This window comes from Zootoca vivipara, chromosome 1 (genome assembly GCF_963506605.1).
Source record: "Zootoca vivipara chromosome 1, rZooViv1.1, whole genome shotgun sequence".
NCBI lineage: Eukaryota > Metazoa > Chordata > Lepidosauria > Squamata > Lacertidae > Zootoca > Zootoca vivipara.
The window spans coordinates 55,506,285-55,526,867 of NC_083276.1; the positions used below are offsets into that span (position 1 = coordinate 55,506,285).

The 20,583-nt window shown below is 42.5% G+C and overlaps 1 protein-coding gene across 3 annotated transcripts in view; it reads right to left on the minus strand.

Moving 5' to 3' along the window:
• LDLRAD3 (low density lipoprotein receptor class A domain containing 3) overlaps window positions 1–20,583 on the minus strand; it is a 144,844-nt gene that overhangs the window by 105,525 nt on the left and 18,736 nt on the right. Inside the window, exon 1 of one of the 3 annotated variants that reach the window (XM_035116212.2) lies at window positions 14,720–14,926. The exons of 1 other annotated variant lie outside the window; for it this stretch is intronic. In XM_035116212.2, the coding sequence (XP_034972103.1) occupies window positions 14,720–14,753 (34 nt within the window). In that variant the 5' untranslated portion in view covers window positions 14,754–14,926. Of the gene's footprint in view, window positions 1–14,719; window positions 14,927–20,583 lie in introns of those variants that run through there. One more of the 3 variants, XM_035116202.2, reaches the window with a different exon arrangement.

The following is a 20,583-nucleotide window of genomic DNA, read 5'->3' on the forward strand; positions in this document are numbered from 1 at the left end:
CATGTTAAATCACCTTTTTTTATACTTTCCACAAACAAAGCTGCACCTTCATTTAAATTAAGAAAGATTAAAAGATACTATGGTAGACGTTGAAATCTGCCAGCCCTAATAAATCTGCATTGCACAATGCACAAAGAATTTCTCTTTGTGGAAGGAAATTAACAAGATAAACCAGACATGTTCCATCTCTAATTTCTTTGACTGTAGGATATTGCTGCATGTCATTTCACAGTACTCCACCCATACATTACCCTAGTAGATGTAGAGACCCAGCATATGCCAAGAGAGAAGCCGGCACCAATTTCCTTGCCAAAATCTATTTTGTCAATCATTTTGCAGCAACTACACTAATGGAGATAGTTTGGGCCAGACTAAGGTAACACTGGAAGCATTTTTAATTTTTGTTTGCCTCCTGTACATTTATGGAGTTTTGCAAGCACACGTCAGTCACATATTCTTGCCTTAATCCTGGGGAACATATGTTTTACAGGTAAACGCCCTGGTCTGGAATGAGTTCACTTTGCTTACTTCTCCAAGCAATCATATTCTGGAAGTCACAATAGCTTCTGGTTGCACAGCTAATGTTCTTGAGTCACCTATCACATTATTGTTAAGCGGGTGTGACTGCTTCCAAAATCTGAATTTGCAAAGGTGCTGTAGGTTACTGTTTTAATTTGATCACTCTCTTAAGAATGATCTGTCAACCCAGAGCTCTGGACCAGATAACTTCCTTATTTTCTTTAAAAAGGGGAAGTCTGGTACATTCAGTGTACTTTCTTTCATTGATGAAAATGGGCATACATGGTCAGAGTTTTAGAAATACGGTAATTATAGTTTGTGGCACTTTTTTCAAGCTGTCTGAAGAACCTTGATTGGATTTCAGAAAGTTGTCATCTGCTTTCACTGTACAAAGTCATGCTTTTAGCCTCAGTTTCCTAGCTGGTTCCCCCTTAGCTGTTTTAGGAGCAATCCCTGGTACCACTTGTTCACCAAAGGAGTGACAACAATCCAGAATGCGGAAGCTAGACTGGTGACTGGGAATGGCCGCCGGGACCAGTCCTAAAGGATCTTCACTGGCTCCCGGTATGTTTCCGAGCACAGTTCAAAGTGTTGATACCAACATTTAAAACCGTAGACAGCCTCAGCCCAGTATACCTGAAGGAGAGTCTCCACCCCCATCATTCAGCCCAGACACTGAGGTCCACCTCCAAGGGTCTTCTGGCAGCTCCCTCACTGCAAGAAGTGAAGTTACAGGGAACCAGGCAGAGGGCATTCTTGGCAGCGGCACCCTCCCTGTGGAACGCCCTCCCATCAGATTTCAAGGAGATAAACAACTACACAACTTTCAGAAGACATCTGAAGGCAGCCCTGTATTGGGAAGTTTTTAATGTTTGAGGTTTTATTTTGTTTTTGTATTTTGCTGGAAGCTGCCAATAATAATACTTCTATTATTATTATTAGCCTTGCTCACATGGTAGAGCATGAGACTCTTAATCTCAAGGTCATTGGTTCGAGAACCCACACTGGGCAAAATTTTCCTCCATTGCAGGGGGTTGTACTACCAGTAGATGAGCCACATGGTCCCTTCCAACTCTACAACTCTATAGTTCTAGGTCATATGGCCTATTAAAAGTGGAAGTAATCCAATGATAAGCTTTACACTTCAATTGGCAGCAGAGACAAAATTTATCAGGCATTGCGCCTGCAGGACAAGACTGTTTCCATTATAACAATTTCACAAATCAAGTTGCAGTTATGACATATGTAACTGTGCAAATCTGGCATTAAAGGGCTCTTTCTGCAGTCATAAGAAAATTGTGGTAGACAAAAATTGCCACATTCTGGCTATGCTAACACAAAATGCAATGTGGGTGGGAAGTATTTTTTTATTTACGCATTTAAAATTCACACTTTCATAAAAACATATCAAGGCAGTATAAAACATGAGAATGAAATCAACAAAAGAATCCATAAAAACATGTGTCACTCCTACCCCTACTGCATTCTACTGTACAGTATATTCATTTATGCTTCTATATTTTATTCTTTAAAACTGATACAGTTACAGCAGAGGAGGGGGTGGGTTCATGACCAACCCCATTCCTGTGACTGTCCTTTGTTTTAGCCGTTTTAAACTCTGAATTTTAAATTGCTGTAACTGCCCTGGGACCAAATTGGTGAAGAGTGGGTAATAGTGTTAATTAAATAACAACAATAACATGATCTCAATGTGTATCAAGGGACGTGGGTGGCGCTGTGCTTGGGATTGCCAATCAAAAGGTTGGCGGTTTGAATCCCCACGACGGGGTGAGCTCCCATTGCTCGGTACCAGCTCCTGCCAACCTAGCAGTTCGAAAGCACATCAAAGTGCAAGTAAGTAGATAAATAGGTACCGCTCCAGTGGGAAGGTAAACGACGTTTCTGTGTGCTGCTCTGGTTTTGCCAGAAGTGGCTTAGTCATGCTGGCCACATTAAGCGGGTGTGACTGCTTCCAAAATCTGAATTTGCAAAGGTGCTGTAGGTTACTGTTTTAATTTGATCACTCTCTTAAGAATGATCTGTCAACCCAGAGCTCTGGACCAGATAACTTCCTTATTTTCTTTAAAAAGGGGAAGTCTGGTACATTCAGTGTACTTTCTTTCATTGATGAAAATGGGCATACATGGTCAGAGTTTTAGAAATACGGTAATTATAGTTTGTGGCACTTTTTTCAAGCTGTCTGAAGAACCTTGATTGGATTTCAGAAAGTTGTCATCTGCTTTCACTGTACAAAGTCATGCTTTTAGCCTCAGTTTCCTAGCTGGTTCCCCCTTAGCTGTTTTAGGAGCAATCCCTGGTACCACTTGTTCACCAAAGGAGTGACAACAATCCAGAATGCGGAAGCTAGACTGGTGACTGGGAATGGCCGCCGGGACCAGTCCTAAAGGATCTTCACTGGCTCCCGGTATGTTTCCGAGCACAGTTCAAAGTGTTGATACCAACATTTAAAACCGTAGACAGCCTCAGCCCAGTATACCTGAAGGAGAGTCTCCACCCCCATCATTCAGCCCAGACACTGAGGTCCACCTCCAAGGGTCTTCTGGCAGCTCCCTCACTGCAAGAAGTGAAGTTACAGGGAACCAGGCAGAGGGCATTCTTGGCAGCGGCACCCTCCCTGTGGAACGCCCTCCCATCAGATTTCAAGGAGATAAACAACTACACAACTTTCAGAAGACATCTGAAGGCAGCCCTGTATTGGGAAGTTTTTAATGTTTGAGGTTTTATTTTGTTTTTGTATTTTGCTGGAAGCTGCCAATAATAATACTTCTATTATTATTATTAGCCTTGCTCACATGGTAGAGCATGAGACTCTTAATCTCAAGGTCATTGGTTCGAGAACCCACACTGGGCAAAATTTTCCTCCATTGCAGGGGGTTGTACTACCAGTAGATGAGCCACATGGTCCCTTCCAACTCTACAACTCTATAGTTCTAGGTCATATGGCCTATTAAAAGTGGAAGTAATCCAATGATAAGCTTTACACTTCAATTGGCAGCAGAGACAAAATTTATCAGGCATTGCGCCTGCAGGACAAGACTGTTTCCATTATAACAATTTCACAAATCAAGTTGCAGTTATGACATATGTAACTGTGCAAATCTGGCATTAAAGGGCTCTTTCTGCAGTCATAAGAAAATTGTGGTAGACAAAAATTGCCACATTCTGGCTATGCTAACACAAAATGCAATGTGGGTGGGAAGTATTTTTTTATTTACGCATTTAAAATTCACACTTTCATAAAAACATATCAAGGCAGTATAAAACATGAGAATGAAATCAACAAAAGAATCCATAAAAACATGTGTCACTCCTACCCCTACTGCATTCTACTGTACAGTATATTCATTTATGCTTCTATATTTTATTCTTTAAAACTGATACAGTTACAGCAGAGGAGGGGGTGGGTTCATGACCAACCCCATTCCTGTGACTGTCCTTTGTTTTAGCCGTTTTAAACTCTGAATTTTAAATTGCTGTAACTGCCCTGGGACCAAATTGGTGAAGAGTGGGTAATAGTGTTAATTAAATAACAACAATAACATGATCTCAATGTGTATCAAGGGACGTGGGTGGCGCTGTGCTTGGGATTGCCAATCAAAAGGTTGGCGGTTTGAATCCCCACGACGGGGTGAGCTCCCATTGCTCGGTACCAGCTCCTGCCAACCTAGCAGTTCGAAAGCACATCAAAGTGCAAGTAAGTAGATAAATAGGTACCGCTCCAGTGGGAAGGTAAACGACGTTTCTGTGTGCTGCTCTGGTTTTGCCAGAAGTGGCTTAGTCATGCTGGCCACATGACCCGGAAAAACTGTCTGCGGAGTGGACAAACCCCAGCTTCCTCAGCCTGTAAAGCAAGATGAGCGCCACAACCCCAGACTTGTCTGCAACTGGACTTAACTGCCAGGGGTCCCTTTACCTTTACCTTTAATGTGTATCAACCCCACACTCCCGTTGCTGCTGCTGTATATCCCGGCTCTGGGAAGGATCCTGACTCAAAATCTGGGCAGAAGCAAAAAGTTTCAAATAACCAGTTTAAAGTAAGTCAAGTAAGAACCAGAGCAGTTGTTCACTCAAATGGTAAAGAATTGGCAGGCTTGACTTCAGGTATTGATGGTTAGAGATACTGATGGTTTTAAATGGCATTGGATGCCAACTCAACTGTTGCCATTGCATATTACATGTGCCCCAGGGCCCCTAAATCATGCAGTCAGCCTTGATAAGCACCATGGCATGGAATGTCATGTTTAAATAGGTAAGGCCATGTATACGTGTTTTATATATACTGCTCAACACTGTTGGGAGACTTTGTCCTGAAAAGCCCCATACAAATCCTGAAATAAATAAATCCCTAATTTCCCCCGCCTCAAAAAGCAACTAAGAGATCCAGCTGAAGTGCTACACACGATAAAATTAAGTTGGTTTAGAAGTTATACAAATCAGTGTGCTGACTAAAAGCAACATTCCTCTGGAGAATACACGAAGGACGGCAGCCAAGGAAACAATTAATAAATTATATGGGCAAGCAACACCTCCGCTCAACCTCAGTTTGCACTCACCATACTGTCAGAGTGATCAAAGCTGCTCCTTCAGTTTTTACATATAGTTTGACTCTGCTAATTACATTATAATAGCCACTGAACCAGACATCTCTACACTGATGATTTTTTAGAAATTGGAAAGCAAGTGCCCCGGTATTAACCTGAGGGCTCTCAAACAACTAACAGGCCAGCGGGTCCATTTAAGAAATTTAGTAGAAAGCCTAAAAACTCTCTTGGCAAGTATTCAAAAGTCCTATTAGGAACATTCTAGAAACTCATTCTGATTAGATTATGTGTTTCACCATAATTTGTATAGATGCCTTTCACTAATAATAAAAAAGCTGAAATAAAGTGTAAACATAAAGAAGCAAATTAACAAGAAGGAATGGCTAGATGTGCCAGCTAGAAGTCTATGGCAGCAAAAGCTCTTTTTTAGAAGGCCAGTTATCACCATTTCCCCCTGTGCCAAGGGAAGAATATTTGAAATGCTAAGCACTTTTTCTTGACTACCACTGATTTCAGCAGAACCTCCAGAAATGACAGCATATATGGAAGCCAACACTCTAGGTTTAGTAGCCAATATTTAAGTTATTTCCTCTCTTCTTTTTTTGCAAAGAATGCTTTCCATAAGTACATGCAATACAGCAGGGGTCCCCAGACTTACCGGGCTTCGGGCCGGAGGGCGGGGGAGTGCGCGCCCGTGCGCATGCGCACACGGTCGGAAAAAATCGCCGAAAATCGCTTGTGCACATGGGCCTCCCCTGACCCGGAAGTGCACCGGAAATGACCTCTTCTGGGTCGGGAGAGGCCCATACGCATGCGCACAAAGGATTTTCGGCGATTTTTTCCCGATTTTGAAGATCAGCGCCGCGCCGCGCGCCGTAAGAGCGGGTGGCGGCAGCGGGCGGTGGGGGTCGTCGCGGGCCGGATTGGGAGGCCAATTGGGCCGCATCCGGCCCGGGGGCCGTAGTCTGGGGACCCCTGCAATACAGTATCCAATTGTGCCCACCTGCTTGCAGAACAAACTTCCACCCACAGAATAGGACTTCCCCTTCCTCTCTTCCTCACTACAGCCTCTGTGCGCCTACAGAATCTGCTTTTGAGGGCTGGGGGGAAGCATTCATACAGATTTCACCTACAATTCCTATTGCTTGTAATTGCCTGAAGAATTCAGCATTTGCAAATCATGCAAAACCGATGAATAACTAATGCACTCCCTAAGCCCAATTTTCCAGATTTAAAAAGACTAAAAATCTATACATTCGAAACAAATCTCATTGTGAAGATTTCTTCTGGGACAGAACCTTTTCAGACCACAAGAATAACGGAGGAAGAGGTTCGTGCTTTTTGAATCAAAAGCTAGAGTTATCAAAGAGTTGTCTGTAACAAATGTTTCTCTCCAACTGACAAATAAACAGGAATTTTCTTATGGGAAAACTGCACTGGAAAAACTGTCATGCGCAGTAGTTATATGAAGTGATACAATCTCAGAAGAACTCCTCCACATTACTTTGCTGGGTGTTCACTGACCAGAAACATATGCCTCAAAATCCTCCTCAATATAGCATGTTCCCTTCAGAGTCAATTAAAAACAGTACTTCACTGTCAAGGGCTTGCTAGCTGGAGGAAGGAGAAAAGCACAAGACTTTTTTCAGCAGTAAAAAAGATAGCCCATCCAACTGCTATTAATGACAAATGATGCTAGCCTGTAAAATTTCCCATGGTCTATTTAAGTTAAAGGTCAGTAGGCGGTCTGGAGGTACAGCACTGGTGAACTATTTTAAAATCATGTCTCCTGTTTCAATACATTAAAATATATTTCAGTAGAAATATATTTCATCATACCCTTTTGCCAAGACAAACATCCTCTTTTTAATTTTCTTCTTTTTTAAGTAACTCTAAACTTTTGATACACAGAAGCTGACGGTCTCTCTGCCTGAACTGAAATTGCTGTCAAATCTAACATTAAACACACTGCTCTAAGTGCCTATTAACAAACCACTCACTCATTGAAAAGAGAACACCACTGAAACAGGAGACCTGAATGATGACAAACCAGGGGCCTGCAAAATTCATTTCACTTGGCATAAAGCAAAGCCTTTCCTGCAACTGTTAAAATGCCATTTTTAACATTGAAACATACATTCTACATTTTACCTAGACACAGTTTTTGCTATGCTTAAGTACTGCAAAATAACCCTAAAAAGATGTGACTATCTGTCCTACATAGTCAATGTACATAAAAGTGCATGGCAGCCCTGCGTTTGTAGCAGCAGACAGTCACTGTCTGAGAGCTGCAGGCCAGCCTGGGAAGAGTCTCAGAACTAAAATGTTTGCATAGGCAGAATTAGAAAGCTTGCTTTACACAGCTTTGTCACTGAACTTCTCCTGCACCTAACTTCTCCTGCAACAGGCACCTTAGGTCAGAGCAGTTTCTACTGATAGGCAGGTAGACCAAATTTAGGATCAAATTCTATGCTACCATAACGGCAGCAAGCTGAAAGTTATTTAATATATTATACAGACGCCCCCTGCCTTACACAGGGGTTACATTCCAGGCCCCTGCATGCACAATTGAAATCATGTAAAGTGATTCATTTATTTTGTGATGACCCATGTAAAAGCGGTAATGCGCAAGTAGAATGTGCATAAAGGGGTGGGGGTGCCTGTAATTATATTTCTAACCACCATTTAGAGTTTTTGCCTTATGCATCAAAACTTCTTAACCAGTCTACGTAGGTAACCAGCAATTCCCATGAGAATCAGGAAAACGTGACTACTGGCTACTTGAGTCCAACACATGCAGCTGCCCGCCCTATGTAAGCACCCATTTGGTGCCCAGTACATATTAGGGATGCAGGTGGCGCTGTGGTCTAAACCACAGAGCCTAGGACTTGCCGATCAGAAGGTAGGCAGTTTGAATTCCCGCAACGGGGTGAGCTCCCATTGTTCGGTCCCATCTCCTGCCCACCTAGCAGTTCGAAAGCACATCAAAGTGCAAGTAGATAAATAGGTACTGCTCCGGCGGGAAGGTAAACGCCGTTTCCATGCACTGCTCTGGTTCACCAGAAGTGACTTTGTCATGCTGGTCACATGACCCAGAAGCTGCCAAATGACAGCTCCCTTGGCCTATAGAGCGAGATGAGCGCTGCAACCCCAAAGTTGTCCATGACTGGACCTAATGGTCAGGGGTACCTTTACCTTTAGCTTACATATTAGTAACTTGAAAAAGTCCAACCTTCCCAAATCCTTTATACCTATTGCAAATCTTGATCTATAGGGAAATTTCACCAGTGGCTGTTTAGGTGCCAGTACCTACAATGAGAAGTAATATTCTTTCCCATCTGTGCATATAAATCAAAGCACATTTCCAAAAAATACTGGTTTACATTTGACATAGTACACACCTACATTGTCATGTTATTCAAAGAAACAGTCACTGCCAACTTGGTTAGCAGCACGTTTATTCATCTACTACTCCTGTGTTCTTATGAAAACGAAGTAGAGGTGCTACTCATTTTTCACTAGCTCATTCATAAGCAATAGCAGCCATATCACATTACTTCCCCTTCCATCACAGATTGTTGATACAACTCTGTTCCATAACGTAGTGAAGTTATAAACTAGTCTAGCAGCAAACAATTTTGGAATCCTGTGTTGTTTCTGAGCAGGATACAACTCTTGTTGCCCTGAATGTAGAGAGAAGCACAAATATTGGCTAGTTTTGCTTCATTAGTAAAGGGAAACAAGACAAAAAAAGCACAATTTCAACATAAGCGTTCCTGGAAAAGATGTGGGAAACAGCAGGAAGCCAGGTGGAATGCCTGCAAACTTTTAACAGTGCAATAATATTGCATTTTTTTTCTCCAGGCAAATCTCCACTTGTCTTTTGAAGAGCCCTTGAATAGGCAATGCTTTGCAACACTGGTGATTTGTTTGCATGTGTTTTTGAATTAAGTCTCTGGCTGTATTTTGACAAACTCAGCAACAATAGTTGTAGTACCGGAATGGGATAAACCTATAAGGATAGGCTTTGTTGATGACATATTATTAATCATAATATATACCTGGTTTTTTCATTAGGAAAGACACTTAAACTACTAAGCTGTGGCCTAAATATGTTTCCATAGTCCTAAGATTTACCTGATTAGATGAGAAATTGGAAGCTATTTTGAATTAGGTATTTATTCCCTTGTTTTAGCTAAACTCCTGAATTTATTATGCTATACAAATAAAGTAGTCACTATTTTATTACATGACATAAGAGTTCAAACATCATATTTTATTCTTCTGTTTATGTAGCCTATCTTCCATTTGAGAACTATATGCAACTACCTTATGCAATGATCAAACGCAAATATAAGGCCTTCACAAATGAACATATACTTCTCAACATTCAATGGTATGGTTCCCATTCACCAAGCACAGGCTTCTTCTTGAAGGAGATTTGGGGAGCAGGGAGAATTAATTGGGTGTTTTCTTGCTTGTCTGTAATCAGTTTGGGTCAAAAACTTCCTACTGTACTACATAACATATAAAAAGAAAGCTGTTTTCATTTGTTAAACAAAGACTAGTATTGAAAACAAAACCACCCTTTAGTAATAAAGTAGAGCTAGGAAAATAAAGCAGAAGCTGATATTACATTTCAAGTTAAACTACACGTATCATAATAATTCAAAAATTAGTTTTGGAAGTTACCCATATTAAATAGATTTTAACTCCAAGGTAAATTTGTATATTTAATTCTCTTACAGTGATTGAACTGATATGTTTACAGGGAAACTGGAAAGCCTTCTCTAGTACCCACCCCCCAATATGTTAATTTCTCTCATTCATCTTTGAGTTCTGCAATTACAGTCCTGATTACTTTATACTTTTCATAATACTGCAGTGAATAAGATCTGGAACTTGGAAACTAGCATTCAAGATTTTGTTTTGCAGAACTTAATAGCCAGTTAGCAATCCTGGTTAGGGGGGATTGTTCAAACCATAGTTCAGACATAATGGCAAAAAGATAGAAAACAATGACTAAAGTCCTGTTTATCAGAGGGAATTGAAAAGGAAGGAACTTGTGATCACAGTGAGTATTCATCTCAATGCAGCCAAAGAAAGCTATCAGTAGTGTGTGAAATCCAAATGTTTAACAGCATACTTTTCATGATACAGTAGTTTGCTTCATTTTTAGGAGTTAAAGACAGGCATCCCCAAACTTCGGCCCTCCAGATGTTTTGGACTACAATTCCCATCTTCCCTGACCACTGGTCCTGCTAACTAGGGATCATGGGAGTTGTAGGCCAAAACATCTGGAGGGCCGCAGTTTGGGAGAACCATGGGACCATATGTCTGATATAAGTTCCTAAAGATCCCAACTATGTGTGTGTGTTTTCCACCCTCAAAGAAACTTCTGTTGCTGACAATTATTGGGGAAAACTAAATTTGATAAAGGGCTGCTGGTGGTCCTTCTCTCTCTTTTCCACCACTTAACCATCAAGGAGCTTTGCAGCAATAGGCACCGCTACACAAAGCAAGGTTTTAGGTTTTTAAAAATATTTTACACAGACACTTTGTCACAATGCCTACAAGTATCATACACACAATAAATTCATACCTATAACAAAGATGCAAAAAGAATCCTCAGCCTGTATTCAGATTTCGACAAACAAGTGTCCACTATTGTAAAAGTGTGTTCTGTCCTTCATTAGCAATATGGCAACTTGTATTTGTACATTTCATTATTATTTTTTATCCTAACATTCTGATTTATTACCCAATAATGTTTTTGTTTCCCAGTGAGGGTCAATTAAGTATTAATCCATTACATTAATGAACATCAAACCAAATCATTATCATTATCATTATCTAGCCAATTATATATTCCTGCTAATCTTTTGGAAAAAATAATTTTACCAACATGGGACATCTCAGTTCTCTTACCTGTCAGAGCTTTCCTGTGTGATGTTTAGATTATATACTGAAAGGATGCAAAACCCTAACAATCTGGTGTGCAACTAAGCTTTGAAAATCTTGCTATCTCAGCTCCGTATCTCAAAGATAAGAATAAGTAATACTTCCTAGTGTGCAGGTGCATCTGTTAATAATGGGTTGTTAAATAACAACCACCATTTCAATAAACATTTGTTCCCAAAATGGTAGGGCTACGTCATTCGATATGATGTTGCAGGATTTCTATTCATAACAATAGCAAACCAGAAAAATTCCTTCCAGTAGCTCTTTAGAGACCAACTAAGTTTGTTATTGGTATGAGCTTTCGTGTGCATGCACACTTCTTTGACTATGGCAGACCAACACGGCTACCTACCTATAAATAGCAAACCAGAAATACGCTAGCATTCTCCAGAATATCTTCAGCACTACAAGTCCTATGTTGAAGCACCAACTTTGTATATAAGAAGAGCTCAACTGGTCAGACCAAAGGGTCCATCTAGTCTAGAATCCTGTCCTTACCACAGCCAACCAGAAGCCTATGAGAAGTCTGCAAGCAGAACATAAGTGCAACAGCACTCGATCTCCACCTGCAATTCCTAGCAACTGATGAATTGCATACCAAGTGCAAGGAACTACATGCAGGTGAACAAAACACTCCATTCCTCCTTTGCTCCCAGGACAAAAAGGCAGTGGTCTGCTGCACAAGGGTCAGAGTTCTCCAACACTTCTCTGCCAGCAGACTAGCAAGTTCTGCGGACTTACGTACAAGGCCACAATAAGCAAGTGTGTAAAAGTAAGGCAACCATGGGTTAAAGCAGGGGTCAGCAAACTTTTTCAGCAGGGGGCCAGTCCACTGTCCCTCAGACCTTGTGGGGGGGGGCGGACTATATTTTGAGGAAAAAATTTGAACAAATTCCTATGCCCCACAAACCCAGAGATGCAATTTAAATAAAAGCACACATTGTACTCATGTAAAAACACCAGGCACAGCTGTGAAATTCTCAGTACTCTTAGAAACATAGTGTAGAAAATGGCATAGACCTCCCAGTGCTAATTTTCTATTTGCTGAACTTATCCAGCAGAACACTGTACTTACACGAGTCAAAGAACAACAATTTTCAAATATGAAATATTTAAGTGGTTTCTTAAAAAAAAATCTGGGTTAATAAATGTGTGTCATTTTTGCTTGTGCAGCAACAGGTGGTGATGCTGCTTGCAATGGTAAAACTACTGTGTGACATTGAAAGCAAATAATAACTTAATGTGACATCAATGCATCTGGAGATAAAGCACTCCTAATATTATATGGGGAAGCTCATAAAGAACTGTATATGAGCTTTGCAAACACTTTTTAAAATCGCAAAGTTGCTACAGCAAAATCCTTTGTACACCCACAGCATCTTCTGCCAACATCTACTGCAGCAAAGTATCACTATTTACACATGGTTATTATTAAATACAAACAGACAGCAGATAAATCACTCAGCTTAGATGAGAATGGAAAATCCGAGGTGGAATGATGCAGTCAAAGCAAAACAAAAGGGGGGGGGGGTTATGTCTAGCACCACCAACTTTGCTTAGTTTTGATAGAATTCTCCCAGTTCCCACTGTGGGCACATTTTATGTGTAGTTCCAGAGTTGTGTGAAATGCTTTAATTGGTGGGTGGGAGTGTGATAAAGAAGATCCTTAGAACACAGATACTTTGCTAGCATTTTCACTAAATCTAGTAAATAGAAATGGCATTTGAACCTGTGTTCAATTCAATATTAATGACATTTTGAATTGTTTCTTTTAAAGTATTTATGCTGTCAGAAATTCATTTTGTTTTGAGTTGGGCTCCACAACTTCAAGTGTTATGAAGAAAAAGCAGCACCAGAGTAATTCCTCTGCATCAAGTGTTCTAAATTACAGTATGTGTTCTTACAACATCTGTATCTGCTGCTAGAAGTGGAGATGCAAAGCTGCATTGATCCAGGATTTGAAGACTTAATACGGTATATAGTTCATATTTTCAGGTATCAAAGGCGTATGTTTAGCACTGCTAAAAGTGCCTCTTCCAAGTTACCTGGAAGCAGCTAAATTTCAAGTGTCTTATTCTCATCACTCTTTGGTGTGGATTTCTTGGGTGAATTAGAGGAGAGGAAGAGTTTTTGCCTTGCAGCAGGGGGCTGGAGCAGAAGACTTCTGGACCCTTCCAAACATGTGGTATCACAGAGATGTCTGGTTCCTCTCTCCTCAGCTATACTTCTTTTTCTAGAGATATGCTGCTGCGTATCACCTTTCTAACTCCTGCCAAACTCACTTAGAAGGGAAGGTGATCCGGATGGAAATACCCCAAACAAAACTCATCAAAAGTCAGACTGATGATACTGGTTGGGCCTTTCAAGACACAAGAATAGCATATCTCTACAGAAAGGAAGGTTGCAGCCAAAACTCCAAGAAGGAGAAGGAGAATGTCAACACAAACACCAACCAATACCTGATGCTCTTTGGGACAGAAGGGCCCTGTGGTTCCATGTGTATTTTTTTATGAAATACAATGTTTTACCCCAGGACCTCCAGGACCCTTTGCACCACAGCTAAATGTGAAGAACCCCAACACCAGAAGTCACTAAGGTCACATTTAACCCCTTATGTGGCTGTTCTAAGCAAATGGGCATTGGGCAGGGGAAGGAACTTTCCAAATACAGTCATACCATACAGTCTAGTTGCGTTAGGTTAGGTTGAGGTTGAGGATTTTCGGGTTGTGAACACGGCAAACCAGAAGTGTATACTTCCGGGTTTCACTGCATGCACAGAAGCATTCTCTGCGCTTCGCACATGCACAGGAGCGCTCTATTGCATCACACGCAGAAGCAGTGCTCTACTTACGGACTTTTGGGGGTGCTTTTCGCACCCTACTTATGGACTTTTTGGGGTGCAAAAAGCACCCCAGAATGGATTGCATCCGTAAGTAGAGGTAGCACTGTACTATGCTCTGGGTGGGGGTGGGGGTGGAATATTTTACGATGTTGCTGAACAGAAGCTCTCCCTTCTCTAACACAGGGCTGATAGGTTTTTTTTAAAAAAAAGAAAAAATAATTATACAAACTGAACTGTGAGAAGAGACAGGCATGGTAAGGCACTTTGTAAAACACTACAAAAATTATCAACAAACTACAGTACTTAAAGGGAACAGAGCGGAGAGCTGGAGCTGCCAGTCACCAGCCCGCCTCTCCAGCTGAGGTGAAGAGTTTTGGGGGAGGGGGAGAGGAATAAGCAGCTCTACCACACACGCACCCCAAACAAAACCAAAAACCTGGTATCGTAGTACTTATCCCCATCTGGGGCTATCGCAACCAAACAGCATTGTCCGAGAATATCCAGGTAACCCTGGAAAGTGTAGACGCAAACGCACTCCCAAGTTGCTGTGCATGTTGTGCTTTGTGTGAGGCGGCTCCCCCTCCTTTCCAAGTCCACACCGGGGGGTCCTGGACCGTCGCAAAGCCCGCGCCTCCTCCGCCACCCTCAGCCTGATGGGGACATAAGGACGCGAGGGGGGCGTGAGGCGCCGCTGCCCTCCGGGGTTCCTGCAGGTCCGTCCCCGCGGCGGGCTCGCCTCCCCTTCCCCCAGCTCGCCCTCCAGCCTCGGGAGCCGGAGCTCTTTCCCGCCCCCCATTTCCTCCTTTCTATGGGTGCGCGTCCGGCGCCGACTCACCCGCCGAGCCCAGGAGCAGCCACAGCAGCCACATTGCCCCCAAGCGCCACGGCCGCTCCAGAAAGTTTTAAGGCTCTGCCGAGCGCCTCCGCCTCTCGGCCCAAGCCCGGCCCAGGCCCAGGCGGCTGTGCGGGCGGGGAGGGGGAAGCGGGAGGAGGGCCAGGGGGAGGCTCCCTCCCTCCTTCCCCAGCAGCCGGACCCTCACGCCCAGGCAGCCAGCCTGCCTGCTGTCTACGCGCTCGCTCTCCCGTTCGCGCGCAGCCTCTGGAGCGCAGGGTGGCGAGGCTACTTGGTGCCATTGCAACGCCCTCGCGGCGTCCCTGCCCTGCCCCGCGGCGCCCCTGTTTCCCGAGCGCCGCCTGCCCGGCTCCGAGCAGGGCTCCTGTTTGAGAAGGGGCCCCGAGTTCGCTCCGCTTCCCCTCTTCGCGTCACCGTGGACAGGCTTACTTTGGAGTAACACCCACCGGACTCAGGGGCTTGCCCTCTGAGCAAAACGTGGAGGCTTAGCTTGCTTGGAGGTACATGTGTTCAGGCTTAGCTTGCCACTCAAGCCAGAGCAATTTAAGAGTAAGACCAGCTAATCTTAAAACTAAATGTCTGAGAAGCGTCGCTTCAGGATTGGGTCTACTGCTCACGGGATGGCCGCAGAAGCAAGGCTGGGAGAGTATGTACGTTCAATTAACAACAACGCAAATATACTATTTTTCTGTTCCAGCAAGTTAAACGCCAGGTTCCTGGGAAATTTCTCTTAAAAGGCCACTTCCTTAACAGAAGTGATTTTAGGCAATATTGATACGGTATGATCCGAACGCAGCTTGGTGGCAGTTCCCGAAATAGGCCCATTCCCACAAAAAGAAACACAAGGAATAAAGGGCCCACAAAATAAGGCTTAGGACTAGTTCATTTTTTATGGCATAAGCTTTTCAGAGCAGATGCAGGTTCATAACTGAACTGCGCAAAACAAAAAATAATTCTAACCTTGATAAATGAACATTAGCTACTCTGAACATGCGCATATCCAAGATATTTTCTTTTCCTTTGTTTTGTTCAGTCACCATCTCTCATGTCCTATGAGCTGTTGCGAGATCTAGAAGGAGGTATAAATGGCTGCAAAAGGAGAGTGGTGGTGGTATGGTAGGTATCATGATTTGGGTCTTTTTACCAGTGTTTTGCATATTTGGGGTGAGTTGGTTTGATTTCTCTCCCCCGCCCCCTTGCTACAGCTTCAAACAATCCTTTCCTGGTCTGATTGTTGCATGCTTTGAAATGCGTAAATCCCACCTGTGCACAATTGATGTTAGTGTGCACAGGGGATTGAGTCCAAAGAGCCTTCTGCGCGTTTTGCGCATGCGCAGAAGTGCTCTATCAGTGCTTCACGCATGCGCTCTATCACCGCTCTGGATACGTACTTTTCGGGGTGCAAATGGCACCCCGGAACGGATCAGGTACGTATCCAGAGGTACCACTGTATACAATTGTACTGTAAATTTACTATGCTGGGGTTTTTTGGAATACCTGAAATTTAGCTTCTGTACTACAGGTGGCATGCAAAGTTTTCCCATATGGGACTGGGAGTGACTTCTGGGAGGCTGCCACTCTGCTGGCGGGCCCACACTGTGCCAGCCTCCTCAACCTTTCTCCGTCCTCACCTGGAAACGACAGTGGCATAGCTGTCTGGAAGCTAATACTGTAAAGTTTTTGAAAGCTCCCATTGAACTCTAGGAAGGCAAAATGCTGTTGCCTTCTGGTTCACCTACCTAGCCACCAAAGGGATCTCAAAGGTCATTTTGTCTGGGCGTCTCCTATGCAGTACTTCCTATGCAACCTGCAAAATATCCCCTGTAAAATCCAGAGTGCACAATAGGCTGCTTGCTCTTCCTTTTCAGTTTCCATTTGCATTGGACTGACCTCTCCTACATTGCACATATTCTTAAACATGCACACATGTTATTAGATGCCAGGAATGGACATCCACCTTTTATTTTGTGCCGAGAAGAGAAAAGATGCAAAGAGCTTCTTCCTGTGAGTGAGTGCAGTGGTGGCTGATATAAGTACCCTTTTTCTCAACGATGTCGCTCCATCTCCTTTTCTGCTCTTTTAAAGGTGGTGTGGCGTGGCAGTCATGTTGTGTTAAGCCACACACCCCTGCTGCAACTATTTGGGGACTAGGACACCCCACACTTTCCCAAAATTCCAAATGGGCCGGTGCAAAAGAGGGTAGCATGCCAAAAAAAAAAGCTGAGCGCATTCAAAATGAACCGCAAAATAAAAGAGAATTGTGTCTCAAGATGCTGGGGAAGGGGAATGGGCAAGCCCTGGTTTTCTTCATTAGCAGGTGGTTCAAACCTTCTGATGCAAGAAGTTCCCTACCGGTACTACTTTGCTCTTGATACGTAGCCATCCAACATCTGCTTACAAACCTCTAAGGAAGAAGAATCCCCCACCTTACGAGGTAGTCAGTTCCACTGTCAAGCAGCCTGCACCATCAGGAAGGTATTCCTGAAGCTTAGTCTATATTTATTGTGGTGTTGACTGGCTTCTCGCACAGTGGGCCAAAAGAATGATCCTGCAATACCTTCCGCACACAGACATGCTTGCAGGAGAGGATGGGAAGTATGGCTTCTTGTGACTGAATTAGTTTTGTTGTTTCCTGACTGTTCAGGATATCCGACACAGGGCTAGTTGTGTAAATATGCATTATTCATTCATAAGGATACCCAGTGACCTGATTTTGTCAGGACAGGAAAAAGTGCTGAATTATTGAGAAGGAGTCAGGGAGAGAAGGAGCATACAAGCGCAGTACTGAACTCTTTTCTTATTTATTTTGTTTCTTCAAGTTCCCATTCATGAGTGACTGTAACTCCATAGAACTCCTGTACACCAATGTAGGTTGGTCAATTGCTACTCTCTGTGGTTTGTTGTTATTACAATTTAAGGAAACCCTGGAGCAGTACTTAATGAGAGCCAGTGTGGTGTAGTGGTTAAGAGTGGTAGACTCGTAATCTGGGGAACCGGGTTCGTGTCTCCACTCCTCCACATGCAGCTGCTGGGTGACCTTGGGCTAGTCACACTTCTTTGAAGTCTCTCAGCCCCACCCACCCCACAGGGTGTCTGTTGTGGGGGAGGAGGGGAAAGGAGATTGTTAGCCGCTTTGAGACTCCTTCAGGTAGTGATAAAGCGGGATATCAAATCCAAACTCTTAATCAGGTTTGCAATTACTGTATGTGAACAGTCAGCCAAGCTACTGAGGCTTCCATCCCATAATGCACACATGTTTAGTAGCATACTTACTTCTGAGTAAACACATCATATGCTTGTTTCCCTGCACATTTGAAAGCAGGAATGAGATGGGAGCCTATGAAACCTACACTCCTGTTCCTTTTCACAGTGCAGCCAATCTCTCTTGTTTTCTTCTGTGTCAAAAAGCATATCTGCTCTCATTCTTCATCTGTTGATCTCACATTTATCTTCCTGGAATCTCTTGTTGACTGCCAGTAATGGAGTTTTTCATCATAACTAATCAATCAGAATTCTCCTGGTGAATTTACAGTCTGTCTAAAGTAGTCAGATTCCCCAAGGTTCATGGTTAAGGAAATATGTGCAGTGCATTTTCACAGCTTATGTGTGGACATATGGACCAAATGGTTCTGAACCAAATCCTGATACATCTGATCCCAAGTTCCATTAGGTTTCATGTGTATATATATTCTTTAATCAGTAATCAGTAATAATTAAAGATTTGGCTCCGAAAGATTGGCATGTGTGCACAGCAGTGCCAACACTTCTTTAATAGATTTTTCCTTTTTTTGTAATTCAGGGGAAATACAGATAATTTTGGAATATAAGAAATTCAAAATGCCAGCTGGCATTTATTATTAAGAGGCAATTAGAGTTTGTTCAAATACTGTACTGCATTTGTGACATTCTAATCAGCAGTCTCACATTAAACCTGTTTGGTAGCAGTCTCAAACCAGTCTTCCATCAAACCTGTACAGTGGTACCTTGGGTTACAAACACCTCAGGTTACATACCCGGAAGTATTACCTCGGGTTAAGAACTTTACCTCAGGGTATAGGAGTGAACTGATAGTCTCTTAGGGTATGTATGGATAATGTATTTGAGAAACTTTATTTGCACACAGATAAAGAAAAAAAACCGTACACATGAATAAAGAAAAATAAATAAGAAAAAAGGCATACCTATGATTGAGTTACAGGTGTTTATTTTTCTGTCACAGTTAAATAGGTTTAACAGGTATCTGTTTTTCTGACCCGCAGTGGCTCTATCATACCACCCTCAAGCCTCTGCAAAGCTGTCATATGTACACAGCTTTATTCCCAGAAAAGACCTCAGAATACATTTAATAAGAGCATGAAACTACTGAGTAACTTTATTTCAGCCAAGAACTCAATTCTTTATGTAATAGCCTAAAGCTGCCAACTGGTTTTTAAAACTGTCACCAACTAATCTGCAGAAAAATACTGTTGGGTACAAGCTGAGTTCATGTAATTCATTTTTAATATAGCCAGCTGAGAAGCCTGGGTTCTAGAGATTTATTGATGAGGATTTCATATAATTTGGAGGGATGAATGTTTTTCATTATTATTTTAATACCTAGCATTTTTTTGTTGTTGTTACAGATTGAGTGAAGCTTTGCCCATCAGTCATTAAATTCCAAGTGCTTACAGTTAATTTCTGGAGCTGAAAATGGCTATTCGCTGCAGGAATTAGTGCCAAAAATAAAGAAGATATTCTAGCCACTAGGACTATGAGCTCTGTGGGACAATAAGTTTGTTTCAAATCTTCTCTTCAGGCAGAATAACACTGTCGTTCGAACATCTTGATAAGCCTGTCATTGGGAGAGAGCAAAAACAACACTTTTGGAATTGTTCTTAATTCTTATCTTAATTTTTAAAGCTTAGACAAAACATAAATACAGAATGCTGTGAAAGCTTTAGTAAAAGAAAAATAAAACCTAGCTATGGGGTTGTTTTTAAGTTGTATGCCAATGTATTTCATATTCCCATTGGGTTCCCTTTACTATAATGAAATATATTTTCCCTTGAACCTCCCATCTCAAAACAGCTCCATTCCCATCATCTGATGAAGTAATACTAACCCTGAATTTATAAGTGTCTCTGTTGCTTATTATGAAGCTACATTTAATACTATTAGATGTGATTAAAACACAATAGCTGTGTTGTGCAAGTGCTAGCACTTTTGCACCAAAGAGGGACATCTCTTGCCAGGTTTGAAGTTTATCTGGCATGGGCTGAGAGTGTGTTTTTGAGAGAGGTAGGGCTGTAGTACAAGATACCCGAAAGGGCCCCTTGCATTCATTTTTCTGATAGATTTTAAAGACAATCCATACCACAGACATCCCCAAACTCGGCCCTCCAGCTTTTTTGGGACTACAATTCCCATCATTCCTGACCACTGGCCCTGTTAGCTAGGGATGATGGGAGTTATAGTCCCAAAACAGCTGGAGGGCTGAGTTTGGGGATGCCTGGCATACCATTTCAAAACATGGTAACCATATGCCATTTTCCTCTTTGTCAAACATACTATAATGTACATGAGTTGAAATGAGCATCTCTAAGGCTCAAATACATTAATAATTGATTCTAACAACTGGGGGGGGGGGTAAGGAAGGTCACACAAGGACACTTTCCTATTCCATCCTTCCTCCATCCTCTTTCCTCATAAAAAGCCCTTCTGATGAGTCAGGGATGGGATTCAGGGGAGGTAATTGACCAAATTCTGCTTCGTGCACAGGATGTGGCTGACTCCATTTTGTCTGAAGCATCTCCTACTTTCTCCAGCAGCCCACTCTAGCTCATCCCATGCCCTTTAGGAGGGTCCCC